General features: G+C 44.8%; 2 protein-coding genes across 2 annotated transcripts in view; both read left to right on the forward strand.

The window, feature by feature from the left end:
• The window catches only part of LOC310777967 (ATP-binding cassette sub-family C member 12-like), a gene marked incomplete at both ends in the record, with an annotated part of 450,252 nt that overhangs the window by 296,040 nt on the left and 126,500 nt on the right, over positions 1-27,712 (forward strand). The window lies entirely within an intron of this gene.
• LOC310778756 (uncharacterized protein) overlaps positions 2,670-27,712 on the forward strand; it is a gene marked incomplete at its 3' end in the record, with an annotated part of 111,486 nt that continues 86,443 nt past the window's right edge. The window contains exon 1 of the mRNA XM_083639207.1: positions 2,670-2,806. Coding sequence (XP_083495333.1) covers positions 2,713-2,806 — 94 coding nt within the window. The 5' untranslated portion in view covers positions 2,670-2,712. The remainder of the gene's footprint in view (positions 2,807-27,712) is intronic.

A 27,712-nucleotide genomic window follows, 5' to 3' on the forward strand; every position in this document is an offset into this window, starting at 1 on the left:
CAAGCCCCCTTTCATGTCTATGTGTGCACGTGCCTGGCGCCATGTCCATAAACTTATGGAACATTTTGTCAAAAAATATAGGGTTGGGGCGCTAAATACTGTAACATCCCCAAACATCCCCCCAGCAGTTGAAAAAACTGGTGCTGGACTAAAAGAGACTCAAAGTAAAGAAAGGAATGTCCACATCAGTATATTGAAAAACGTAGCCTATTTAGTGTTTCGTAGCGTACAGTTATTATGAAGTGTTATGTGAATATAGTTTCTCAGTAGTAAGGCACTAGTGAGAAATACACCAATGAGTGAACAGTGTGACCACATGCCCTGCTCTCCCCTACATAAAGCAATCTTATTTAACCATTCGACTTCCTGTGTAATTCCTTGTCACTACTGTATACAAGGTGACCATTAAGACACAGTCACACAGTTTCTGGGTTGATTTGTCTTACTGCCTATTGTGTGCCAGGGTGTGAGACCTAACCAACTGGAACTACAATATGGAGACTCCTGAGACTGTGTGTGTGTGTGTGTGTGTGTCTGTGTCTGTGTCTGTGTGTGTGTGTGTGTGTGTGTGTGTGTGTGTGTGTGTGTGTGTGTCCATGTGCTATCTGTGTGCGCAGGCAGGCAGTGTGTGTCATATAATATCCTGGGGATGATGAAAAGCCGATTGAGGAAGGAGAAGAGGCCCTAAAGTGTCACAACTCATTTACCAAATGCTCTCCTTTCTTTGTTACTTCTTCTCATCCACCCTTCCTCTTTTTAAATTCAACTCTTCTGCTTGAAACTCTCCCCCGTCTGTTCATACTTACTTGCCTTTGCTACCACCCTCTCCTTCCTACCTCCTCTCACATTTTATTTTGCACCACAGGTTTCAAAATGTATTAAACATGGGTAATTAACAGCAAGGCGATGTGGGAATTTAGGACTTTAATCATGAGAGAGATAACGAGGAAAAGAGTGGACGAGAGATAAAGCATGGAGACAAGATAGGTGGGTTTTTATCCTCATTTAGACTTGGACAACTATTTTGAATACCATATCAGTGGTGTAAAGGGATTAGTTCATCCCAGGCCTGGGCAAGGGATGTGGTGGCCCTGTGAAGAGGCTCTGGTTTATGGGCCCCTGGGCCTGGGCCCGGTAGGCCGGGCGGTAATACATCCCAGGGGTCTCACCTATCAATCCTTGCGTAGAATATCGACTCGATCCAATCCGTGTTTCACCACCCAGTATCGTCTTGCAAAGGTATCCCACACAGACATATAGGGCTGTATGTTCCCCCTGGCGCTAAACTGGCATTAAACGCAAAAAAAACTAACCCGGGAAGATAGCATCATGTTTTTAGGCCCCGAAATGCGCTTTACGCCGAAGAGGCGTGGCGCAGTGCCAGAATAGGCCAGAATCGGCGTTTCGGCCTTAAACGCTATCTTCCCGACTGGCGTTAATTTAGCGCTTAGTGCTTTTCAAAACCAGGCCTTATTCAGTGCGCCGACTCCCCTACTAAATGCCACACACAGACACACATGTGCATCTCCCAGCATGCATTGCGGCTTAATACATTTTTACAAGAAAAAGCAACCAAATCAGCCTAAGTAGTGGTAGATAGAAATAATATTTATGTTAACACAACATGCAATTCTAGGACATTTCAATATTGGACAAAATAAAACTTAACACAACCCTATGTGAAACATACATGTAATCCAGGCCCTATATATATCCGTTGCAAATACAACGTGTTACATTATAGTCGAGTGACAACCGTAACACCATCTGCTCCAACAAGACTTGACAAGACTCAAATACTTTTTCAACAAAAACACATTAATGCCATGACTTTACATAATGCATATTTATGTCGCATCATTTAGCCTGTGCTGTGATGTGCAGGAGCAGCAGGTAGCCTACAAGTTATAAAACTACCTGCCCTGAATGAGCCAAGTGTTCACTATTGTGAAAGTTATGTGTTTACAACATAAAGATCATGGAATTGGATGGTATCAGGAATGTCACCAATAGTTAACGTTCTATATTGTAGGCTACAGGGAGACCATCAGCCCTGCTGAACAGATCTGTATTTGCCTGGCTGTAGGTTGAATTGTTTTATGCAGGCTATGATCTGTGATGTGCTGAGATATCCAAATTGGCATGAAGAGATGACAGCATGCAGACGCAACCCGGACTGGATCGAGTGGATCGGCGCTTCGAAAGGAAGAATGTCATAGCATAACTGCAGTTCACCTATGACCACAGTTGTGAATAATTCTACGCCTAAAAGGTGTGGTTAAAAGGTTACTGCCAGGTTTAACGCCGAGGGGAAAATAGGGACTGCGCCTGACCACGCCCACTAATAGTGCTGAGCCTGGCGTTAAACGCTATTTTAAGGCCAGGAGGTAGATAGGGCCCATAGATGTAAAATTAACAAAAAAAAACTTTGAAACAAGAGTGAATTCGCAATAGCTGCACACAATTTGCACATTATGCAAATTGCAGGTTGGCAGGGCCCACCCTACTCTGCCTTTGCAACACAAGTGTTTTTGATGCTGAGTTTTTATTGCCTCACCCTCAGAACAGATACTTCCTCCCCAGAGCAGTTTGGTTTGACCTACGTCACACAGCCTATAACAGCTCCTGCTACTGTATAGGTGCTGAGTAACACTTATCATCATGCAGCCTAGAAGAGCTCATGCTAGAGCAGGTGAGGACCAATCTGTTGTCATGGAGACGGCGGTGGACGAGGAGGATGATCAGGTGTACGAGGAGATTAAGCCACTCAGCAGCAGTGAACTCTACAGCCAATTACAGTTTAAAGGTGAGTGCGTGAAGTAGAGCTTATATGAGTCTGTCAGGAAGCTGGAGGTAACACGGGGGCGCAAACCTGCAACCCTCGTGTTGGTAGGCAGGGAATCTACCGCTACACTACCGACGCCCTATGTGAGTCTTTTCAAAGCTAATATCTGAGTCTCACTCTTGGATTAAAGAAATGTTATATATATATATACACACACACACACACACACACACACGTGTATATACACAAAAAACAAAAACAAACTAAATAAGTAATAAAATTGGCATGATCTTGTCCAAAAAGGAGTAGGAGGAAGCAGATGCTTGTCTAGTCCTACCCCTATTCTCTAATAATACTTAAACTCAACAGATACACATTCATCTAACTGTTCCAGTGTTCATCATACACAACTAGACTAAATTGACATACATAATTATCAACATTTTAATAACACAGCTACTCTAATCAACAACCTTGTTCATTCCTAAGTCTTTTTTAAGCTGTCAACATTACCACTATCGTGCATTGCATCCCCCTTCCTGATTTCTATATTTCCCAAAAATTGTGTTTCTGTACCTATTTTTAAACTGCAATATGTTTTACTCATTTTAATATCTTCTTCCAAACTGTTCCACAGTCACGCCACAAATTGAGATGCACAAACTAAGACTCAATGGTGCGAACATAGCGTTGCTTTAAATTAAGTTTTCCCCAACTTCATTTTTTGTATGTTGCAAGGAAGTAAATCATTTCTTGCCTTGTATATTATTTGTGAAGTTTAAAATTTTACCAGATCCATGAGCTTCAACGTATATGACTTTAAAAACGGTGCGTTAGTATTTTCATGATATCCCACATTGTGTACCATCCTTATTGCTCTTCTGTAGTCTGCATAACACTTGTAGGGTGCTTTTGTGGGTGTTGCCCCATACCTCCATGGTCTGTGTACTTGGCGACCATCCATTTTTTTCATTTTGAAATGAGGAAATGAAAAATGAGTTGTTTCCCTTTTTTCTTTGATAATAAAAAACAAAAAATGGAAAACGAGTCATTATCCGTTATCCAAATTAAATTTGACCTGCTTGTAAATGGAAATTGGGAATAAAAATACCGTGCGGAAAAGTTCAGTACTTCTTTCATAAGTCATATACAATATACTCTATATACTCTGTTTTGCTGGTAACATTGATTGATTGATTGATTGATTGATTTTCTTTATTTAAGTGTCATGCTTCGAATGAAGCCCAGCCCACATGGGCTTACAGGACACTTTTACTGTTCATCATTTAAACAAACAATGATCAAAACATAAAACCAACAGAAAACACCCAAAATACATACAGTAAAGTTGTACAGCATGAAAACCACCACCTGAACCTACTTAAAGAGCTGTGCTTGCCTTCTATTCCAGGCCCTAGAGATAAAGTTAGCAGTCTTAAATACCTCAGTCTTAAACAACCACTCCAACTTCTGGCCATCATCTGCCCAGAAGAGCTCAGGTCTTTGCTTTTGCATTTCGTCAAATAAGGAAATCCTCAAATCATCATATAAAGTACAATAAAACATGAAATGAAACTCATTTTCAACATCCTTTAGATCACAGACATTGCATATCCTGTTCTCTTCTGGTATAGCTGTGAACCGCCCTACTTCAATGGCAAGAGGCAGAATACCAATTCTCAGCTGAGCACATAAAGACCTCTGGTTTCTGGTTAGAAAGGAAGTGACATAGGGCTCAGGACCAAAACGCTGCTTCATCTGAACATATGATCTAAGCTTAGGTTTAGACCATATGTCGTTTGCCCATCCCTCTCTGTAATTAAGAGATAACTTTTGTTTCAACATATTAACATTACAGCAAAGCATGTTGTGAAAAATATATGCCAGGTCTGCCTCTCTAAGAGTAGAACAAATTTCCTTTATCCAGGGGTGACTATGAGCCTTGTCCCAGTTGAAGACCTTCTTTGTTAACCTACTCTCTGGCATATTAATGAAGCGGTTCCATAGCCGTATCATTTCACCCTTTAGTCTAATCTCCACCGGTTCCCAACCCATATCACCCTGTATGGCAAGGTAACACCTCGGCAACCGACTAATAACTGGAACAATCATACCATCCCATCAGCTTCTCATGCAATGTTTACTGCTCATAGCAGCAGCACATTTTGCCACGATGATCACTCACACACACACACACACACACACACACACACACACACACACACACACACACACACACACACACACACACACACACACAAGGTGAAAACAATACCAGCCCTGCTGCCACAGCTCATAATTAGCCTAGTATCAATTGGCAGGAAATGGTGAGATGCTGCCTCTAGAGGCCATTCTCCTGCAGGACACGGCTCGTATTCTACTGTTTTCTATTGAGATGCTGCCTCTAGAGGCCATTCTCCTGCAGGACACGGCTCATATTCTACTGTTTTCTATTGAGATGCTGCCTCTAGAGGCCATTCTCCTGCAGGACACGGCTCATATTCTACTGTTTTCTATTGAGATGCTGCCTCTAGAGGCCATTCTCCTGCAGGACACGGCTCGTATGAATGGGTATGAATGTCTATGAATGTTGGTGGTGCGGTCGGAGAGGCCGTAGGCGCGAAATGGCTGCCACGCTTCCGTCAGTCTTCCCCAGGGCAGCTGTGGCTACATCACCCGTAGCTTACCACATGTACGAATGGTGTGAATGAATAATGATTCCTGTGAAGCGCTTTGGGTGTCTAGAAAAAGCGATATATAAATCCAATCATTATTATTATTATTATTATTTATATTCTACTGTTTTCTATTGAGATGCTGCCTCTAGAGGCCATTCTCCTGCAGGACACGGCTCATATTCTACTGTTTTCTATTGAGATGCTGCCTCTAGAGGCCATTCTCCTGCAGAACACGGCTCATATTCTACTGTTTTCTATTGAGATGCTGCCTCTAGAGGCCATTCTCCTGCAGTACACGGCTCATATTCTACTGTTTTCTATTAAGATGCTGCCTCTAGAGGCCATTCTCCTGCAGGACACGGCTCATATTCTACTGTTTTCTATTGAGATGCTGCCTCTAGAGGCCATTCTCCTGCAGGACACGGCTCATATTCTACTGTTTTCTATTGAGATGCTGCCTCTAGAGGCCATTCTCCTGCAGGACACGACTCATATTCTACTGTTTTCTATTGAGATGCTGCCTCTAGAGGCCATTCTCCTGCAGGACACGGCTCATATTCTACTGTTTTCTATTGAGATGCTGCCTCTAGAGGCCATTCTCCTGCAGGACGCGCTCATATTCTACTGTTTTCTATTGAGATGCTGCCTCTAGAGGCCATTCTCCTGCAGAACACAGCTCATATTCTACTGTTTTCTATTGAGATGCTGCCTCTAGAGGCCATTCTCCTGCAGGACACGGCTCATATTCTACTGTTTTCTATTGAGATGCTGCCTCTAGAGGCCATTCTCCTGCAGAACACGGCTCATATTCTACTGTTTTCTATTGAGATGCTGCCTCTAGAGGCCATTCTCCTGCAGTACACGGCTCATATTCTACTGTTTTCTATTAAGATGCTGCCTCTAGAGGCCATTCTCCTGCAGGACACGGCTCATATTCTACTGTTTTCTATTGAGATGCTGCCTCTAGAGGCCATTCTCCTGCAGGACACGGCTCATATTCTACTGTTTTCTATTGAGATGCTGCCTCTAGAGGCCATTCTCCTGCAGGACACAACTCATATTCTACTGTTTTCTATTGAGATGCTGCCTCTAGAGGCCATTCTCCTGCAGGACACGGCTCATATTCTACTGTTTTCTATTGAGATGCTGCCTCTAGAGGCCATTCTCCTGCAGGACACTGCTCATATTCTACTGTTTTCTATTGAGATGCTGCCTCTAGAGGCCATTCTCCTGCAGGACACGGCTCATATTCTACTGTTTTCTATTGAGATGCTGCCTCTAGAGGCCATTCTCCTGCAGGACACAACTCATATTCTACTGTTTTCTATTGAGATGCTGCCTCTAGAGGCCATTCTCCTGCAGGACACAGCTCATATTCTACTGTTTTCTATTGAGATGCTGCCTCTAGAGGCCATTCTCCTGCAGGACACTGCTCATATTCTACTGTTTTCTATTGAGATGCTGCCTCTAGAGGCCATTCTCCTGCAGGACACGGCTCATATTCTACTGTTTTCTATTGTGATGCTGCCTCTAGAGGCCATTCTCCTGCAGGACACGGCTCATATTCTACTGTTTTCTATTGAGATGCTGCCTCTAGAGGCCATTCTCCTGCAGGACACAGCTCATATTCTACTGTTTTCTATTGAGATGCTGCCTCTAGAGGCCATTCTCCTGCAGGACACTGCTCATATTCTACTGTTTTCTATTGAGATGCTGCCTCTAGAGGCCATTCTCCTGCAGGACACGGCTCATATTCTACTGTTTTCTATTGTGATGCTGCCTCTAGAGGCCATTCTCCTGCAGGACACGGCTCATATTCTACTGTTTTCTATTGAGATGCTGCCTCAAGAGGCCATTCTCCTGCAGGACACGGCTCATATTCTACTGTTTTCTATTGAGATGCTGCCTCTAGAGGCCATTCTCCTGCAGGACACGGCTCATATTCTACTGTTTTCTATTGAGATGTTGCCTCTAGAGGCCATTCTCCTGCAGGACACGGCTCATATTCTACTGTTTTCTATTGAGATGCTGCCTCTAGAGGCCATTCTCCTGCAGGACACGGCTCATATTCTACTGTTTTCTATTGAGATGTTGCCTCTAGAGGCCATTCTCCTGCAGGACACTGCTCATATTCTACTGTTTTCTATTGAGATGCTGCCTCTAGAGGCCATTCTCCTGCAGGACGCGCTGATATTCTGTTTTCTATTGAGATTCTGCCTCTAGAGGCCATTCTCCTGCAGGACACGGCTCATCTGTTTTCTATTGAGATGCTGCCTCTAGAGGCCATTCTCCTGCAGGATGCGCTGATATTCTACTGTTTTCTATTGAGATGCTGCCTCTAGAGGCCATTCTCCTGCAGGACGCCCTGATATTCTACTGTTTTCTATTGAGATGCTGCCTCTAGAGGCCATTCTCCTGCAGGACACGGCTCATATTCTACTGTTTTCTATTGAGATGCTGCCTCTAGAGGCCATTCTCCTGCAGGACACTGCTCATATTCTACTGTTTTCTATTGAGATGCTGCCTCTAGAGGCCATTCTCCTGCAGGACACGGCTCATATTCTACTGTTTTCTATTGAGATGCTGCCTCTAGAGGCCATTCTCCTGCAGGACACGGCTCATATTCGACTGTTTTCTATTTAGATGCTGCCTCTAGAGGCCATTCTCCTGCAGGACACTGCTCATATTCTACTGTTTTCTATTGAGATGCTGCCTCTAGAGGCCATTCTCCTGCAGGACACGGCTCATATTCTACTGTTTTCTATTGAGATGCTGCCTCTAGAGGCCATTCTCCTGCAGGACAGTGCTCATATTCTACTGTTTTCTATTGAGATGCTGCCTCTAGAGGCCATTCTCCTGCAGGACACGGCTCATATTCTACTGTTTTCTATTGAGATGCTGCCTCTAGAGGCCATTCTCCTGCAGGACACGGCTCATATTCTACTGTTTTCTATTGAGATGTTGCCTCTAGAGGCCATTCTCCTGCAGGACACTGCTCATATTCTACTGTTTTCTATTGAGATGCTGCCTCTAGAGGCCATTCTCCTGCAGGACGCGCTGATATTCTGTTTTCTATTGAGATTCTGCCTCTAGAGGCCATTCTCCTGCAGGACACGGCTCATCTGTTTTCTATTGAGATGCTGCCTCTAGAGGCCATTCTCCTGCAGGATGTGCTGATATTCTACTGTTTTCTATTGAGATGCTGCCTCTAGAGGCCATTCTCCTGCAGGACGCCCTGATATTCTACTGTTTTCTATTGACATGCTGCCTCTAGAGGCCATTCCCCTGCAGGACACGGCTCATATTCTACTGTTTTCTATTGAGATGCTGCCTCAAGAGGCCATTCTCCTGCAGGACGCCCTGATATTCTACTGTTTTCTATTGACATGCTGCCTCTAGAGGCCATTCCCCTGCAGGACACGGCTCATATTCTACTGTTTTCTATTGAGATGCTGCCTCTAGAGGCCATTCTCCTGCAGGACACTGCTCATATTCTACTGTTTTCTATTGAGATGCTGCCTCTAGAGGCCATTCTCCTGCAGGACACTGCTCATATTCTACTGTTTTCTATTGACATGCTGCCTCTAGAGGCCATTCCCCTGCAGGACACGGCTCATATTCTACTGTTTTCTATTGAGATGCTGCCTCTAGAGGCCATTCTCCTGCAGGACACTGCTCATATTCTACTGTTTTCTATTGAGATGCTGCCTCTAGAGGCCATTCTCCTGCAGGACACTGCTCATATTCTACTGTTTTCTATTGAGATGCTGCCTCTAGAGGCCATTCTCCTGCAGGACACGGCTCATATTCTACTGTTTTCTATTGAGATGCTGCCTCTAGAGGCCATTCTCCTGCAGGACACGGCTCATATTCTACTGTTTTCTATTGAGATGCTGCCTCTAGAGGCCATTCTCCTGCAGGACACGGCTCATATTCTACTGTTTTCTATTGAGATGCTGCCTCTAGAGGCCATTCTCCTGCAGGACACTGCTCATATTCTACTGTTTTCTATTGAGATGCTGCCTCTAGAGGCCATTCTCCTGCAGGACGCGCTCATATTCTACTGTTTTCTATTGAGATGCTGCCTCTAGAGGCGATTCTCCTGCAGGACACGGCTCATATTCTGTTTTCTATTGAGATGCTGCCTCTAGAGGCCATTCTCCTGCAGGACACTGCTCATATTCTACTGTTTTCTATTAAGCTGCTGCCTCTAGAGGCCATTCTCCTGCAGGACACGCCTCATATTCTACTGTTTTCTATTGAGATGCTGCCTCTAGAGGCCATTCTCCTGCAGGACACGGCTCATATTCTACTGTTTTCTATTGAGATGCTGCCTCTAGAGGCCATTCTCCTGCAGGACACGGCTCATATTCTACTGTTTTCTATTGAGATGCTGCCTCTAGAGGCCATTCTCCTGCAGGACTTGGCTCATATTCTACTGTTTTCTATTGAGATACTGCCTCTAGAGGCCATTCTCCTGCAGGACACGGCTCATATTCTGTTTTCTATTGAGATGCTGCCTCTAGAGGCCATTCTCCTGCAGGACACGGCTCATATTCTGTTTTCTATTGAGATGCTGCCTCTAGAGGCCATTCTCCTGCAGGACACTGCTCATATTCTACTGTTTTCTATTGAGATGCTGCCTCTAGAGGCCATTCTCCTGCAGGACACGGCTCATATTCTACTGTTTTCTATTGAGATGCTGCCTCTAGAGGCCATTCTCCTGCAGGACACAACTCATATTCTACTGTTTTCTATTGAGATGCTGCCTCTAGAGGCCATTCTCCTGCAGGACCCGGCTCATATTCTACTGTTTTCTATTGAGATGCTGCCTCTAGAGGCCATTCTCCTGCAGGACACTGCTCATATTCTACTGTTTTCTATTGAGATGCTGCCTCTAGAGGCCATTCTCCTGCAGGACACGGCTCATATTCTACTGTTTTCTATTGAGATGCTGCCTCTAGAGGCCATTCTCCTGCAGGACACAACTCATATTCTACTGTTTTCTATTGAGATGCTGCCTCTAGAGGCCATTCTCCTGCAGGACACGGCTCATATTCGACTGTTTTCTATTGAGATGCTGCCTCTAGAGGCCATTCTCCTGCAGGACACTGCTCATATTCTACTGTTTTCTATTGAGATGCTGCCTCTAGAGGCCATTCTCCTGCAGGACACTGCTCATATTCTACTGTTTTCTATTGAGATGCTGCCTCTAGAGGCCATTCTCCTGCAGGACACTGCTCATATTCTACTGTTTTCTATTGAGATGCTGCCTCTAGAGGCCATTCTCCTGCAGGACACAGCTCATATTCTACTGTTTTCTATTGAGATGCTGCCTCTAGAGGCCATTCTCCTGCAGGGCACTGCTCATATTCTACTGTTTTCTATTGAGATGCTGCCTCTAGAGGCCATTCTCCTGCAGGACACGGCTCATATTCTACTGTTTTCTATTGAGATGCTGCCTCTAGAGGCCATTCTCCTGCAGGACACGGCTCATATTCTACTGTTTTCTATTGAGATGCTGCCTCAAGAGGCCATTCTCCTGCAGGACACGGCTCATATTCTACTGTTTTCTATTGAGATGCTGCCTCTAGAGGCCATTCTCCTGCAGGACACGGCTCATATTCTACTGTTTTCTATTGAGATGCTGCCTCTAGAGGCCATTCTCCTGCAGGACACGCTGATATTCTGTTTTCTATTGAGATTCTGCCTCTAGAGGCCATTCTCCTGCAGGACACGGCTCATCTGTTTTCTATTGAGATGCTGCCTCTAGAGGCCATTCTCCTGCAGGATGTGCTGATATTCTACTGTTTTCTATTGAGATGCTGCCTCAAGAGGCCATTCTCCTGCAGGACACGGCTCATATTCTACTGTTTTCTATTGAGATGCTGCCTCTAGAGGCCATTTTCCTGCAGGACACGGCTCATATTCTACTGTTTTCTATTGAGATGTTGCCTCTAGAGGCCATTCTCCTGCAGGACACTGCTCATATTCTACTGTTTTCTATTGAGATGCTGCCTCTAGAGGCCATTCTCCTGCAGGACGCGCTGATATTCTGTTTTCTATTGAGATTCTGCTAGGGGGGGGGGATAATCATCAAGTTCAAAATTTCAACACACCCATTTGGGACTTGATTAACACTATCAATACAAGAACTTTGACACCAAAAGTAACTCTGTATCTTGAAAATAACCCCCCACCCCTTGAAAATGAAAAAAAGAACCAAAAAGTGGCATTTTCTGCACATTCCGCCTGGTATGCATAAGCTATTCTTACTGTTTGACTATGTACTGTTGAATGAATGCTTTCAAACCCATTTGAGAATTAATAAACACTATTAATAGAAGAACTGCTACACCTCAAAGTAACTCTGTATCTTGAAAATAATCCCCCATCCCTCTTTAAAATGAAAAAAGAACACAAAAAGAGCGTTTTTTGGGCTGTTCCGCCCTCTGTATGCATTCACCATTCTTACAGTCTGCTAATACTAAAAGACTAAACTCATTTGGAAAACTTGATTTTATTTTTATTCCAAATACAAAACAGTTAAATCATTTTTATTCAGTCACATTGACATGGAAAGAACTTGAACTTGTCAGTCTTAAGTAGCACCTCACATTTTTCTTAGCCTTTCAAGACTTTCTTGGAATTTTGCATATTCCAGTGTGGTTCGGTCACTCCTTTTGCCTAGGTACGCCATGAGAGCATCTCCAAACTCCTGTGCCGTTTTCATCCTCCTCTTCCCACTGGGCAGTGTCACCTGGATTCTGAAGATAGTATCGACTTTAGGCAGAAGCGTGGTACTTTCTCTGGCAAACTGAACCTCAAGCTTCATCCTCTGCAGCTTTGCGTTACTGTTCAGACTTTCATCCACAAGGAACTTCTCAACTTCCCCACTGTCAGTGAAGGGGCCACCTCTAGATTTCAGTGTGTCCAGCATGTCTAGTCTCTTCCTCTCCTGTCTTTGAGCCATCTCCTGTTTCTGGTCTGCCCCACTCTCAAATTTCGCCTTCATAAGTTTACTCCATTTGAGTTCAACCTCTCTTTTTGCTTGGGCTGCTGCCTTGAAACCTCTGAAGGACGGAATCTGTCCATCCCTAAGCTCCTGGCTCTTCTGTAAAATGATTGACCTACTGACTGCGTTCAGTGTGCCTAGCTTCTTCAGTCTGTAGTCCACCTTGCCACATTGTCTCTCCATCCCAATGTTGTGCACAGGGGTGTCATCAATGTTACTAGCCTGTTCACTGACAGGGTAGTCCATTGGGAAGGTCTCCTCATCAATCCCATAGTCCCTCCTCTGCCTGGCCAGGACAGTCTGCAGGTGGGGCTGCATGAGATCTATCAGCTTTTTCACTTCATCCAAGTGTTCGGCAGCCACGTCTGACACTGAGTTCAGGACCTCCTCCGTGTAGGTCTTCTTTACGCTACGGAAAAGCTTGTCAGACACTACAGGATACTCAGGTGTTGTGAACGTAGTGTAGTTGTCGCTGATTGGCTCGCCCAAGCCTGTATGCAGTCCCCTGTAGAACTCCCTGAGCTGAGTATGGGTAGCATCTTTCTCTATGGTTCTGGCATAGAAGGGCTCCACCAAGTGCACACCCAGGCAGGAAAACACCACGAGGACCACCTTGAGGTAGGGAAGCTCCATCACTTCTCTGACGAGGCAGGCCAGGCGGTTGTTTATGTGAGGGTTCTGGCTCAGGAACTCTGTCAGATGGCCAAAGCGGTGTATTAGGACTGCTGCTGCCCTGGAGAGACACCCAAACCTGCTGTCTTTGTAGGAAAACAGCACACTGGATACCTGCCTTTGCTCAAGGAAGAGGAGGAATTCCCTGTAGTGGTTCCAGGGTTTGTGGGCATACTCAGGAGCCACCAACTTGAGGCACATGTCCAGTGCCTGTCCAGCCACACTAGCATTCTTGCTGTCTACATCCAGATCCACCATGAAACTCTGTAGCACTTGCTCTATCTTCATATCAGCCTCCACCAACCGCATCACTATATTCATGGCACTGCTGAAGCCCAGTGTAGTGTGGGTGCCACAAAAGATCTGCCCTGCTGGCACAAACCAAGCTAAATTATCATGTAATATAATATCATATAATAATATAATTATAATATGATATAATATAATAATTTTGTTAAAAAGGAAAAAACATACCTGCGACAACTCTGTTTGACTGCTTGTCAGATGGTGTGTTGAATATGACTGCTGCTTGGGGATTTCAACGGTTTGCTTGCAGTCAACCAGGAGCCACAATGCATTATGTAAATATACTTAGTGACATTAGAACTTTGCAACATCTGACAGGTGAACCAAAGTGTTCTCTTAAGATTTTATTTTATTTTTAATGATAAAAGGGGGGAAAAGGGGGAAAAAAACATGTACGATTTAGTTTTTTGGGTGGGGTGGGGGGTTTATTTCATGATGGGTACCAACTCCCAATACAAAATATCTCCCAAATGACCCAATGCACCATCCCTGAAGTGGGCGTAATCATTTTCCATTTATTTTTATTTTTAGGCCATTTATCCCCCCCCCCCCTACTCTAGAGGCCATTCTCCTGCAGGACACGGCTCATCTGTTTTCTATTGAGATGCTGCCTCTAGAGGCCATTCTCCTGCAGGATGCGCTGATATTCTACTGTTTTCTATTGAGATGCTGCCTCTAGAGGCCATTCTCCTGCAGGACGCCCTGATATTCTACTGTTTTCTATTGATATGCTGCCTCTAGAGGCCATTCTCCTGCAGGACACGGCTCATATTCTACTGTTTTCTATTGAGATGCTGCCTCTAGAGGCCATTCTCCTGCAGGACACTGCTCATATTCTACTGTTTTCTATTGAGATGCTGCCTCTAGAGGCCATTCTCCTGCAGGACACGGCTCATATTCTACTGTTTTCTATTGAGATGCTGCCTCTAGAGGCCATTCTCCTGCAGGACACAACTCATATTCTACTGTTTTCTATTGAGATGCTGCCTCTAGAGGCCATTCTCCTGCAGGACACAACTCATATTCTACTGTTTTCTATTGTGATGCTGCCTCTAGAGGCCATTCTCCTGCAGGTCACGGCTCATATTCTACTGTTTTCTATTGTGATGCTGCCTCTAGAGGCCATTCTCCTGCAGGACACAACTCATATTCTACTGTTTTCTATTGTGATGCTGCCTCTAGAGGCCATTCTCCTGCAGGACACTGCTCATATTCTACTGTTTTCTATTGAGATGCTGCCTCTAGAGGCCATTCTCCTGCAGGACACGGCTCATATTCTACTGTTTTCTATTGAGATGCTGCCTCTAGAGGCCATTCTCCTGCAGGACACAACTCATATTCTACTGTTTTCTATTGAGATGTTGCCTCTAGAGGCCATTCTCCTGCAGGACACAACTCATATTCTACTGTTTTCTATTGTGATGCTGCCTCTAGAGGCCATTCTCCTGCAGGACACGGCTCATATTCGACTGTTTTCTATTTAGATGCTGCCTCTAGAGGCCATTCTCCTGCAGGACACTGCTCATATTCTACTGTTTTCTATTGAGATGCTGCCTCTAGAGGCCATTCTCCTGCAGGACACTGCTCATATTCTACTGTTTTCTATTGAGATGCTGCCTCTAGAGGCCATTCTCCTGCAGGACACGGCTCATATTCTACTGTTTTCTATTGAGATGCTGCCTCTAGAGGCCATTCTCCTGCAGGACACGGCTCATATTCTACTGTTTTCTATTGAGATGCTGCCTCTAGAGGCCATTCTCCTGCAGGTCACGGCTCATATTCTACTGTTTTCTATTGAGATGCTGCCTCTAGAGGCCATTCTCCTGCAGGACACGGCTCATATTCTACTGTTTTCTATTGAGATGTTGCCTCTAGAGGCCATTCTCCTGCAGGACACTGCTCATATTCTACTGTTTTCTATTGAGATGCTGCCTCTAGAGGCCATTCTCCTGCAGGACGCGCTGATATTCTGTTTTCTATTGAGATTCTGCCTCTAGAGGCCATTCTCCTGCAGGACACGGCTCATCTGTTTTCTATTGAGATGCTGCCTCTAGAGGCCATTCTCCTGCAGGATGCGCTGATATTCTACTGTTTTCTATTGAGATGCTGCCTCTAGAGGCCATTCTCCTGCAGGACGCCCTGATATTCTACTGTTTTCTATTGACATGCTGCCTCTAGAGGCCATTCCCCTGCAGGACACGGCTCATATTCTACTGTTTTCTATTGAGATGCTGCCTCAAGAGGCCATTCTCCTGCAGGACGCCCTGATATTCTACTGTTTTCTATTGACATGCTGCCTCTAGAGGCCATTCCCCTGCAGGACACGGCTCATATTCTACTGTTTTCTATTGAGATGCTGCCTCTAGAGGCCATTCTCCTGCAGGACACTGCTCATATTCTACTGTTTTCTATTGAGATGCTGCCTCTAGAGGCCATTCTCCTGCAGGACACTGCTCATATTCTACTGTTTTCTATTGAGATGCTGCCTCTAGAGGCCATTCCCCTGCAGGACACGGCTCATATTCTACTGTTTTCTATTGAGATGCTGCCTCTAGAGGCCATTCTCCTGCAGGACACTGCTCATATTCTACTGTTTTCTATTGAGATGCTGCCTCTAGACGCCATTCTCCTGCAGGACACTGCTCATATTCTACTGTTTTCTATTGAGATGCTGCCTCTATAGGCCATTCTCCTGCAGGACACGGCTCATATTCTACTGTTTTCTATTGAGATGCTGCCTCTAGAGGCCATTCTCCTGCAGGACACGGCTCATATTCTACTGTTTTCTATTGAGATGCTGCCTCTAGAGGCCATTCTCCTGCAGGACACAGCTCATATTCTACTGTTTTCTATTGAGATGCTGCCTCTAGAGGCCATTCTCCTGCAGGACACTGCTCATATTCTACTGTTTTCTATTGAGATGCTGCCTCTAGAGGCCATTCTCCTGCAGGACGCGCTCATATTCTACTGTTTTCTATTGAGATGCTGCCTCTAGAGGCCATTCTCCTGCAGGACACTGCTCATATTCTACTGTTTTCTATTAAGCTGCTGCCTCTAGAGGCCATTCTCCTGCAGGACACGCCTCATATTCTACTGTTTTCTATTGAGATGCTGCCTCTAGAGGCCATTCTCCTACAGGACACGGCTCATATTCTACTGTTTTCTATTGAGATGCTGCCTCTAGAGGCCATTCTCCTGCAGGACACGGCTCATATTCTACTGTTTTCTATTGAGATACTGCCTCTAGAGGCCATTCTCCTGCAGGACACGGCTCATATTCTGTTTTCTATTGAGATGCTGCCTCTAGAGGCCATTCTCCTGCAGGACACGGCTCATATTCTGTTTTCTATTGAGATGCTGCCTCTAGAGGCCATTCTCCTGCAGGACACTGCTCATATTCTACTGTTTTCTATTGAGATGCTGCCTCTAGAGGCCATTCTCCTGCAGGACACGGCTCATATTCTACTGTTTTCTATTGAGATGCTGCCTCTAGAGGCCATTCTCCTGCAGGACACGGCTCATATTCTACTGTTTTCTATTGTAGTTTTTTATTTGTGTTTCAGATGGAAAGTTGAAGCAGCCAAAAAGGCAGTGGTGCTTATACGTGGCTGTTGCTTTCCTCATCTTGCTGGCCGGAGTGAATATTCTCCTCCTATATAAAGGTATTACTGAAATGTTTTCATACATCTGTTGTTGAATCACTGATAGCAAGAAGAAGCATCATTATTTAGTACCAATCATTCACAAGATGGAAACAGGACTCAAATGAATACATTCATATTTGTTGTAGCAATATACTGTTAAAATTCATATTTATACCAGTTTATGCAATTTAACTTAAACTGAACTTTTGCAATTTGTTTGTCTCTGTCCCAGTTTCCATGCTGGAGTCCTCACTTTCTGCCGCCGGCCAGGAGACAAAGAGCCTGCAGAGCAAACTGGAGGTGCTGCAGAGCAACATGCAGAGCAACATGCAGAGCAAACTGGAGGCGCTGCAGAGCAACATGCAGAGCAACATGCAGAGCAACATAGGCGCGCTGCAGAGCAACATGCAGAGCAACATGGGCGCGCTGCAGAACAAGGTCTGACTGACACTTTGCCGTTTCACTGAGCAGATCTCATATTGGCCAGGCAGTTTCACTTTAGTTCTGTTCGTGCAATTTCAGCGGCCATCTATTCATTCATTCATTCAATCTTTATTTAAACTCGAAGATTCATTGAGGACAAGCCTCATTTGCAATGATGTCGAGTAAAGAAATACATACATAATAAATACAGTAAATGTACAAAATGCAAACATAATAAATGGTAAAAATAGAAAGTGTGTACAGTCAATCAAAACAAGTGCAGGTTATGGTGGTGGAATGGTTGGTGATCAGAGATTTAAACTGACCGAAAGATACCAGGGTATTGAGTTTTAGTGTTTGTTGAATGGTGTTCCATGTATGAGGTGCACAGTAGTTAAAAGCAGTTTTTCCAAGTTCCGTATGAACTCTTGGAATCACAAGAGTGAGCCAGTTTGTAGTACGTGTGTTATAATAGCCAGACTTCCACTTCAGTAACGAAGTGAGGTAATTTGCGTAGTTTCCAATTAAGGCTTTATATAAAAACAAAAACAAGGTGTAGCAGGCCAGAGTAACGGCCCCCGCCAACCTATACTCGGGTATAGTCTGGCCTAGCATAAAATATACTGCTAGAATATACCCCAGTGCTGCTGGGGACCCGACGTAGAGCAGTGCCGAATTTCGTGCAATTCGACCAATCAGAACATGGTTTTGCACCATGGTAATCATTGTATTATTCTCAATAAAAATCCAAAACACACTTCACACAGTCCTTCACAATAAAAGTCCAACAGACACTTCACACAGTCCTTCACAATAAAGGTCACACAGACACTTCACACAGCCCTTCACACTGACAGGTGTGAAACCTCCCTCGGACCACGGTCCGGACTAAACAGCCGAACGAAAAATAATGGCTTATAACATGGCTTACAAACTAGGGATAGTCCGATACTCAGTATTGGTATCGGTGCCGATCCGGCCAAAATCACTTGATCGGATATTTGAGGGGAAAAATAAGTAGAATCCGATCCGATCCATAGTCTAACTATCACGTTGTCACTTTGAGCAACGCAGCGTCGCGGTGAAGAGAGATTTGAATGCAGCACCGCAGCATGTGAGACCTGCTGCACTGTGTTGTCATGTCAGCTGTGTTTATCAAGGAGGAGAAACAGTCGAGCGTTTTTAAGCGTTGGAAACTCCAACACTGCAGACTGCCTGATACAAAGTCGCTGTATCACACACAACCCGACAGCAGCAACGGTGAGAGCCACAAAACACACTGCCAGCCGCGGTCAATTCCGCAGCATAAACACACCAGAATATCACGATCAATACGTTACCATTCCCATCTAGAAGTGACGTCAAATCTACGCACTTTCTGCATAACGAAGCGGCAGATTGACGCTATTCAAAATTGGGGCTGGGTATTGGCAAGGACCTCACGATACAATACGTATCACGATACATGGGTCACGATATGGTTGTATCACGATACATTGCGATACAATACATATTGCGATATGTTGCAAGACTCTACATAATTTACTGAAAATTAAAAAATAGAGCTGAAAATACAACTCGCTGTGTACCACCCAGGTAGCAAACCGGATTATAACAGACATCACTCACCCACTCAACAGCTAATATAAACCACTCCCCTCAGGACGCAGGGTCAGAACCCCACTCCATAGAACAACAAGGACAAACAGAACATTCATCCCCACATCCATTGGACTAATAAACGGACTCTGATACCCCCCCCCCCAGCACCACCCACCCAACCCCTCCCCTAGCCCAATCTTGTGATGTGTTGATGTTGCCAATAATAATTGTTGTCTTGTCTTCTGCTGTTGTCTTGTCTGATGTTTTTGATGTCCTTTTTGCCAACGACCATGATGTACAAACCAATTTTCCTAACGGACAAATAAATACTTCATTCATTCATTCATTAATAATATGTACATCACTTTATATTGCTAACTTAGTGCACAAATTGAGTCAAAACTACAGAGTGTTGAGTGTGTTACTGAATGCACTGAAATAAAAAAGTATTCTTATTGTGTCCCTGAACAGATGGCTGTGCAAAAAATCGATATAACGATATATCACGACATTGTTCTGAAATATCGATACAGTATTGCGTAAAAAAATATTGCGATATATTGCCGTATCGATGTTATTGCCCAGCCCTATTCAAAATAAACCCTAATGAACACACACCAAAACACCAAATAAAACTAGATTAGCACGTGTCCCCGTTTACCCTTGATGCGTAAATTCCCCTCCCCGTGTTTCACACAAGTAGGTGAGACCAGGGACAGTTGTAACAAGGGACGTGTGTGTGTGTGTGTGTGTGTGTGTGTGTGTGTATGTGTGTGTGTGTGTGTGTGCGTGCGTGCGTGCGTGTGTGTGTGTGTGTGTGTGTGTGTGTGTGTGTGTGTGGGCGCATGCGTGCGTGCGTGTGTGTCTGTGTGTGAGAGAGAGGGAGAGAGAGAGAGAGAGATAGAGAGAGAGAGAGAGAAGGCTTAAAAAGAAGCAGCATTAGTGCATTTATGACTGAGTCTATGTTCTGGGCTATATAGCGTTTCATTTAGGGAATAAATATTGTTCCACAGATTGAACATGCTGTTTAGATGGCTGGGTTAAGCAAAGTGCATTGGTAAATGTATTATTAACACATTCACTGCCAGCCGTTTTTCAAAACTGTAGTTAGCTTCTGCCAGAGGGTTTTTTTTAGGATTCTGGCTCATCTTTCAAGAGCCGAGGATTCGTTTCTGTTAGGATTTTGTGAACACACAATATCTCAAAAGAACTAATAGAATGTGTGCTTTCTCTGTCTAAAAGAGTTAGTTTGTAGAGTTAGTAGTTATGTAAGCATTAGCAGTTGAATACAGCATGGTTTCAGCGTCTGTAAATTTATTCTGAGATAAACGGCTTTTTGTGAAATTCGATAGAACAGTCACTTTAACCATTCATTTTTGGCATCAGTAAGACGTCAGACATCTAAACAATAGTTTTGAACAGTAATTTCCTCCATAACAGCAGGAAACACCCCTCTACTTCAAACTCCTCCCTCCGTGTGTGTTCTTCTTGGCTGCAGCGGCCGTGTCACAAGCTCGTTGCTGCTGCTGCTGTAACCTCGCGTCACCAGGCTCACTGCTTTGCTGCTGCTGTGCCTGTCTGCCTGTCTGCCTGGCGGCCGCGGGGCAAATCTGGATGGATGGGCTCGCTCGTTTCTTGGGGTTCTGAGAGCTTTGATGAAGCTTTTGCGATTCTGGTCTTATTTATGCTGCGTGTTTCAAAGTGTGTTCCACCCGTAATCTATTATGCAAATTTGCAAAACCCCACCGCCAGCTCCCAAGCGCGAAAGCGTTTTCGCCAATCCATTTTCATGAGAATGGCTTCCTCACACTGCTTTTTGCTTGCCTTCCTCTAGAATGGAGAGCACTGTCGCCACTTAGTGGGTCGGTGGAATGGGTTGTACACGTTCGGTCGCTCCAATATTTTTATAGGAGACGTGGGGGGCATTGATCCACGTAGCACCGTCAAAAAATTTTTTTTTTTTTTTTTGACGTCTCAACTCGTCATTGGCAGTGAACCGTTGGAATTTTTTTGACGAGTCAACTCGCCATTGGCAGTGAACGTGTTAACAGCTTAGTTGTATAAGCGAGGGAAAAAGATCGGATCGGATTGATATCGGTATCGGCAGATACTCAAGGTTGTGATATCAGTATCACGGAAAAAGTGGTATCGTGCCATCCCTATTACAAACAACACAATTGACTCATATATGCGGTCACTATGACGACCAGGTGTGGGCGGAGGCGAGTAAACTTGCTATGGAAGCAGAGTCTATATCAAGTAGAGCCGAGTAAGACCAGGTCGAGTAGAGCTGTACTGTGCTGTTATATGTGGTGGAAATGAGCCATTAGTGAAGGCCAATAGATGAAACAGTTTCTGGTGCACAGTTCATAGAAAACTTGTGGAAACTTTGGATTTATTTGACTCTGTAACAGAAGTGATTTAAAATGTAACAAGGTCCATTAACCCATTAAGACCTGTGTTGTTAATGTCTCAGGTGAACAGTGTCAACAGCAGCCTGAACGGACAACTGGCAGCAATCAGCCACACACTAGGTAAGAGAGGCTGGCTGTACGTGTGTGTGTGTGTGTGTGTGTGTGTGTGTGTGTGTGTGTGTGTGTGTGTGTGTGCTTGCGTGCGTGTGTGTACGTGGCTGGTGACACAACTCGTAATTAGAGTGAATATTTCCTTTCAAAAAGGCTTTAATTTGATCTCAAATTCACCAGGATGTCAAATAAACATGATTCTGTCCACACACAACTCAGACGACTGTTTCACTTCTAATTGTGTGCTTTCTTGCCCCCCCCCCCCACCACACACACACACACACACACACACACACACACACACACACACACACACACACACACACACACACACACACACACAGACACAGACAGAACCAGACAACAGGTGGCGTTCTCTGCCTCTCTGGGTAATGTAGGCAGAGTGGGACCCTACAGCAGAGACACAACGCTGATCTACAGAAAAGTCTTCACCAACTCTGGACACTACAGCTCCAGTACAGGTAGTGACCCAACACACACACACACACACACACACACACACACACACACACACAGACACAGTCTGATCTGCTGGCCACAGAGCAGTTGGGTTTAAGGGCCTTGCTCAAGGGCACCTCAGTGGTGGTTGAACCGACGACCTTCCGGTCACAAGCTCGCTTCTCTAACCGTTGGGCCACCACTGCCCAATCTGATGTCAGCTGTTGACACAGGTACCTCTGCTGTTCTGGTGCTGCTTGACTTGACAGCTGCCTTTGACACTGTGGATCACAGGATCCTATTATCACATCTAGAGCAGTGTGTAGGCATCACAGGTACCTGCACTTTGATGGTTTCAGTCCTACTAGGGCTGTGCGATTAATCGATTTTGAATCGTAATCGAATTAATTAGTTAGGACGATGTTAAAAAAATGAAAATCGTAAAATCGTTTTTTTTTTTTTTTTTTTTTTTTTTTTAATTAAAATTTTAAAATTTAATTTTCACTTTAACTAGGGTAAGTACGTTACGGGGCAGCTCTCTCTCATGTACGCATGCTGCTACTTGTCCATTCTCCCCACTGTAAAGTCTCTCTAGAGGCTGTGATACTGGCTACTAAAACAGCAGCTCATTTCAACACCACCGACCAAAAAGCACAGAGTGAGCACTGAGCGCAGCTTGTTGCACTGCGGGCTGTAGCCTACAAGATAACGATTGCCACAACACACTCACGCGCGCACACGAACACAGACGTTATCACCGGATGATGAAACGTTGCCTTTACAGTTCACATAATAACAAAACAACACGTGAGGCCACCGAGTACTGATAGATTGGCTGTATTCATGGCTGTAAGTTTGCAGCCTCAGCTGACTCACCTGTCCCTGTGTGTCTGAATTGCTATCGCAGTTCCACGCATTGCTGTTGTGACTTTGTGTTATTCTAGTACAGATATAACTCCGAGCACGGGTGGTCGCTTAGACACTAATATAATTATCTCACGGAGGAACACGCAAATCCACCAGTGTCAAGTTAGCAAGCAACAGCCAGCGGCAAGCTAAAACAGGAAGTTGCGTTGTTCTGCCTTCAGAGTAAAAGCGTAAATTGTCAATTATGGAAAAAAGGGGGAAAAAGAGCTCTGCAGGGCAACAAATGTTTAGAGAAGTATAATAGTATAATAAATCGAAATCGAAATCGAAAATCGAGTTTTGAGAGAAAAAATCGTCAATTTTAGTTTTAGGCAAAATCGCACAGCCCTAAGTCCTACCTGACTGATCAGAGCTTCTCGGTCCTTCTAGAGGTTCAGTTTTAGGCCCTATCCTCTTCCTGCTCTATTTGCTGCCATTGGGGTCAATTTTTCTGAAACATAATATTTATTTTCATTGTTTTGAGGACGATGTACAGATTTATCTGCCCCTAAAATCTAAGAGCAAGGTACAGATACACACACACACACACACCAGACAGACACAGACGCACGCATACACGTGGCAGACAGACAGAGAGACAGACAGACACACACAACAGACAGACAGACAGACAGACAGACAGACAGACAGACACACACAACAGACAGACAGACAGACAGACAGACAGACAGACACACACAACAGACAGACAGACAGACAGACAGACACACACAACAGACAGACAGACAGACACACACAACAGACAGACAGACACACACACACACACAACAGACAGACAGACACACACAACAGACAGACACACACAACAGACAGACAGACAGACACACACAACAGACAGACAGACAGACACACACACACACACAACAGACAGACAGACAGACAGACAGACAGACACACACACACACACACCAGACAGACACAGACGCACGCATACACGTGGCAGACAGACAGAGAGACAGACAGACACACACAACAGACAGACAGACAGACAGACAGACACACACAACAGACAGACAGACAGACAGACACACACAACAGACAGACAGACACACACAACAGACAGACAGACACACACAACAGACAGACAGACAGACACACACAACAGACAGACAGACAGACAGACAGACAGACACACACACACACACACACACACACAACAGACAGACACACACACACAACAGACAGACACACACACACACACACACACAACAGACAGACAACAGAGCCATGTTGAAAGCCATGTTGAAACTCAGTGGAATATAGCTTTGAAGACACACTGTTCTCCTGGAAGGAACAGGAATGAAGTTGACTTCATGGAGACTTTTCTTTTGTTTGTGCTGCAGGTGTCTTCACAGCACCGGTGAGAGGAGTGTACTACTTCAGATTCACTGCCTACAACCAGCGCACTGATAAATCTACAGCAGTGATGCTCTACAGGAACAACGAGCGGCTGATGTATAACATAGAGGAACCCACTGACAGCAACGACGTCCGCACCTTCTTCTCCAACGCTCTGGTCCTGCTGCTGCAGCCTGGAGACACAGTCTACATGAAACTCTACTCAGGGCTCACGATCTACGATGATTCAGACTACCAGTCCACCTTCAGCGGCTTCTTAATCTACACTTTGTAAATGTTCACTTTGAAAATGCATCTCAGCTCTACCTTTTGAGAGCTTTTAATCATCTTTTCTAACCTTTTTTTATACAGGGGGAGTCTCACTGAGAGCACACACACACACACACACACACACACACACACACACACACACACACACACACACACACACACAGCCTGATCTGCTGGCCACAGAGCAGTTAACCCAACTGCTAAGGGCCTTGCTCAAGGGCACCTCAGTGGTGGTAATGAGGGAGGGGCAAGCGCTGCCTTTTCACTTTCCCCCCCCCAGATTTATCCTGCCGGTCCCGGGGATTGAACCGACGACCTTCACAAGCTCGCTTCTCTAACCGTTGGGCCACCACTGCCCAATCTGATGTCAGCTGTTGACACAGGTACATCTGTTGTTCTGGTGCTGCTTGACTTGACAGCTGCCTTTGACACTGTGGATCACAGGATCCTATTATCACATCTAGAGCAGTGAGTCGCAGAGTCCTGCACCAGGTCGGGGTTCCGCGGGGCCCTGCCGGGTACCCGCAAAAAAATGCGGGGGGCGGGTGTTATTTTGTCTTCATTTTATTTGCGGGTTCGGATCTGGGTAGAATAAACAACATGCGGCCCGGGTCGCGGGTGTTGTATAATATATGTATTTTGATTTACTTTTTATATAACGATAATAATTCAGTCAGTGTGTAACTTCATGTTTTGTCTGAGTCTGACCTGACGTCTTTGACCTCAATCATTTCCGCTGGTCCTTTCCTTCCGGGTCAGCTCTCCCTCGCTCCGGTCAGGTATAAACAGAAATGACCTAGACCTATGCTAGCTAGCTTGTTGCATTGCATGACAGCCAGCGCCAGCAAGGCTAGCATGTTTCCTTTAGTAGCTGCCCTGGCTGGCCTGCTGGCACTGGCACCAGTGACAAAACACCGTCAATGTGCTTAATTGTAAATAACGTTATGCAATGCCTGCCGAGTCCGACTGCACCGACTACCGTTGTTGGCTCTCGTCAGTGACTCGGCCAGAAAAGACCGTTATTCGCTTCCTGTGTGAATTGTGAAACGATCGCAGTTACTTTGGTTATCTTCACTTCAAAAAAAATGATATATGCGGAAGCGGAGCGGGGCGCGGGTCTCAAGTCTGCCGGGCGGGGTGGGTTGCGGTACTGACTGATCATATGAGCGGGTTCGCGGAGCGGGGTCGGTACTGCACGTCGCGGGGCCGGGCGGAACCGGGTCTTGAAAATCCGACCCGCGCAGGACTCTGGTGTGTCGGCATCACAGGTACCTGCACTTTGATGGTTTCAGTCCTACCTGACTGATCAGAGCTTCTCGGTCCTTCTAGAGGTTCAGTTTTAGGCCCTATCCTCTTCCTGCTCTATTTGCTGCCATTGGGGTCCATTTTTCTGAAACATAATATTTATTTTCATTGTTTTGAGGACGATGTACAGATTTATCTGCCCCTAAAATCTAAGAGCAAGTACTCTGTACAGCCACTGCTTGACTGCTTAAGGATGTGAAATCCTGGATGGACATGAACTTTTTAAATCTCAATGAAAATAAGACTGAGATCATTATATTTGGGCGTGACCCCTCAGATTATCCTGCTGGTTTTCTGGGCCCCTTCACTCCAAACATCCGTTCCTCTGTCAAAAACCTTGTTGTTTAAATTTGATAAGCAGGTTTGCTCTGTTATAAAGACTAGCTTTTTCCAATTAAGGCTCCTAGCAAAGGTAAAGGCTATGTCTCCCCCAAAGACTTAGAGAGGGTAATCCATTCTATGCTATATTTCTATATTTTCTATATTTCTCTATTATATGATTGTTCAATGTATTATTATTACTACTGTAATTGCTACTGTTGTGTCAGCTAGAATTTGCTAGACATATCCTCTGTGAAGTCCTCTGAGACATGCTTGTGAATTACGGCTATACAAATAAACTTGACTTGACTTGACTCATTGGTAAGAGAAAGAGTGAGCACATCACTCCAGTCTTGTCTCGCTCCACTGGCTCCCAGTGCCTTTTACAACTGATTTGAACATTGTGTTGTTTGTTTTGAAAGCTCGAAATGGGCTGCAGGCACCTCAGTATCTAGCTGAACTCCTGCACTTTCATACCCCTGCATGAGCACCAGTGTTGGGCAAGTTACTTTCAAAATGTAATATACTATGTAGAAAATGCTCCATAATGGCCCACCATCAGGCCTGCTCTTGGGGCAATTGACGCCCACGAACCAAGGCGCCAACGACGCAATGATGATGTCACCGCATTGATGATGATGTCAGAGTTCACCTCGTGAGGTCATCGGTGATGTCAGAGTTTCCCCTGTAATATGTAATATGTAATATGTTACTTTTGTAATGAGTTACCCCCAACACTGATGAGCACTGAGATCAGCCAATCAGCTGCTGCTGGTTGTCCCAAAGACCAGGCTGAAGACCAGAGGCCAGCGAGCCTTTGGGGCGGCTGCCCCCCCCCAGGCTCTGGAATATCCGGCCCTGGCACATTAGATCTGCTCAGACCCTAGAGATCTTTAAGTCTTCTTTGAAGACTCACTTTTTCTCCCTGGCTTTCAACTCAGGTTGAGCTGGACATCCCCAAACTTTTATAATCTCTTGTATTTTGTTGTATATTTATGGTATGTTTTATGTGCTGCATTTCATTTATTGTGTTTACCTTTTATTGACCTGTACAGCGCTTTGGTCAACTTCAGTTGTTTTTAATGTGCTTTATAAATAAAGTTTGACTTGAGTCGAGTTGATGTATTAACTCATTCAGTGCCAGCCACTTTTGGAGAACGGATGCTCCCAGTGCCAGAGTTTTCAGAGCGTTTTCAGTGATTTCTCGAGGCCCACAGAATATTGTGTGATATTACTATGTAAACACCGAACACGCACAAGAACGAGCTGGCTCTATTGTATCATCAGCAAAAAAAAGTTTATTGATACCATTTTCCGTTCTTTAGTTATGAGCCGGAGAAGATAGGTTGTTTTCAGCGTTTTCAGGCTTTTCAAATTATTAGCTGAGATAATCCGCCTTTTGTGAAATGCAGCATTTCAAG

Source organism: Poromitra crassiceps (genome assembly GCF_964638095.1).
Source record: "Poromitra crassiceps genome assembly, chromosome: 6".
Classification (NCBI taxonomy): Eukaryota; Metazoa; Chordata; class Actinopteri; order Beryciformes; family Melamphaidae; genus Poromitra; species Poromitra crassiceps.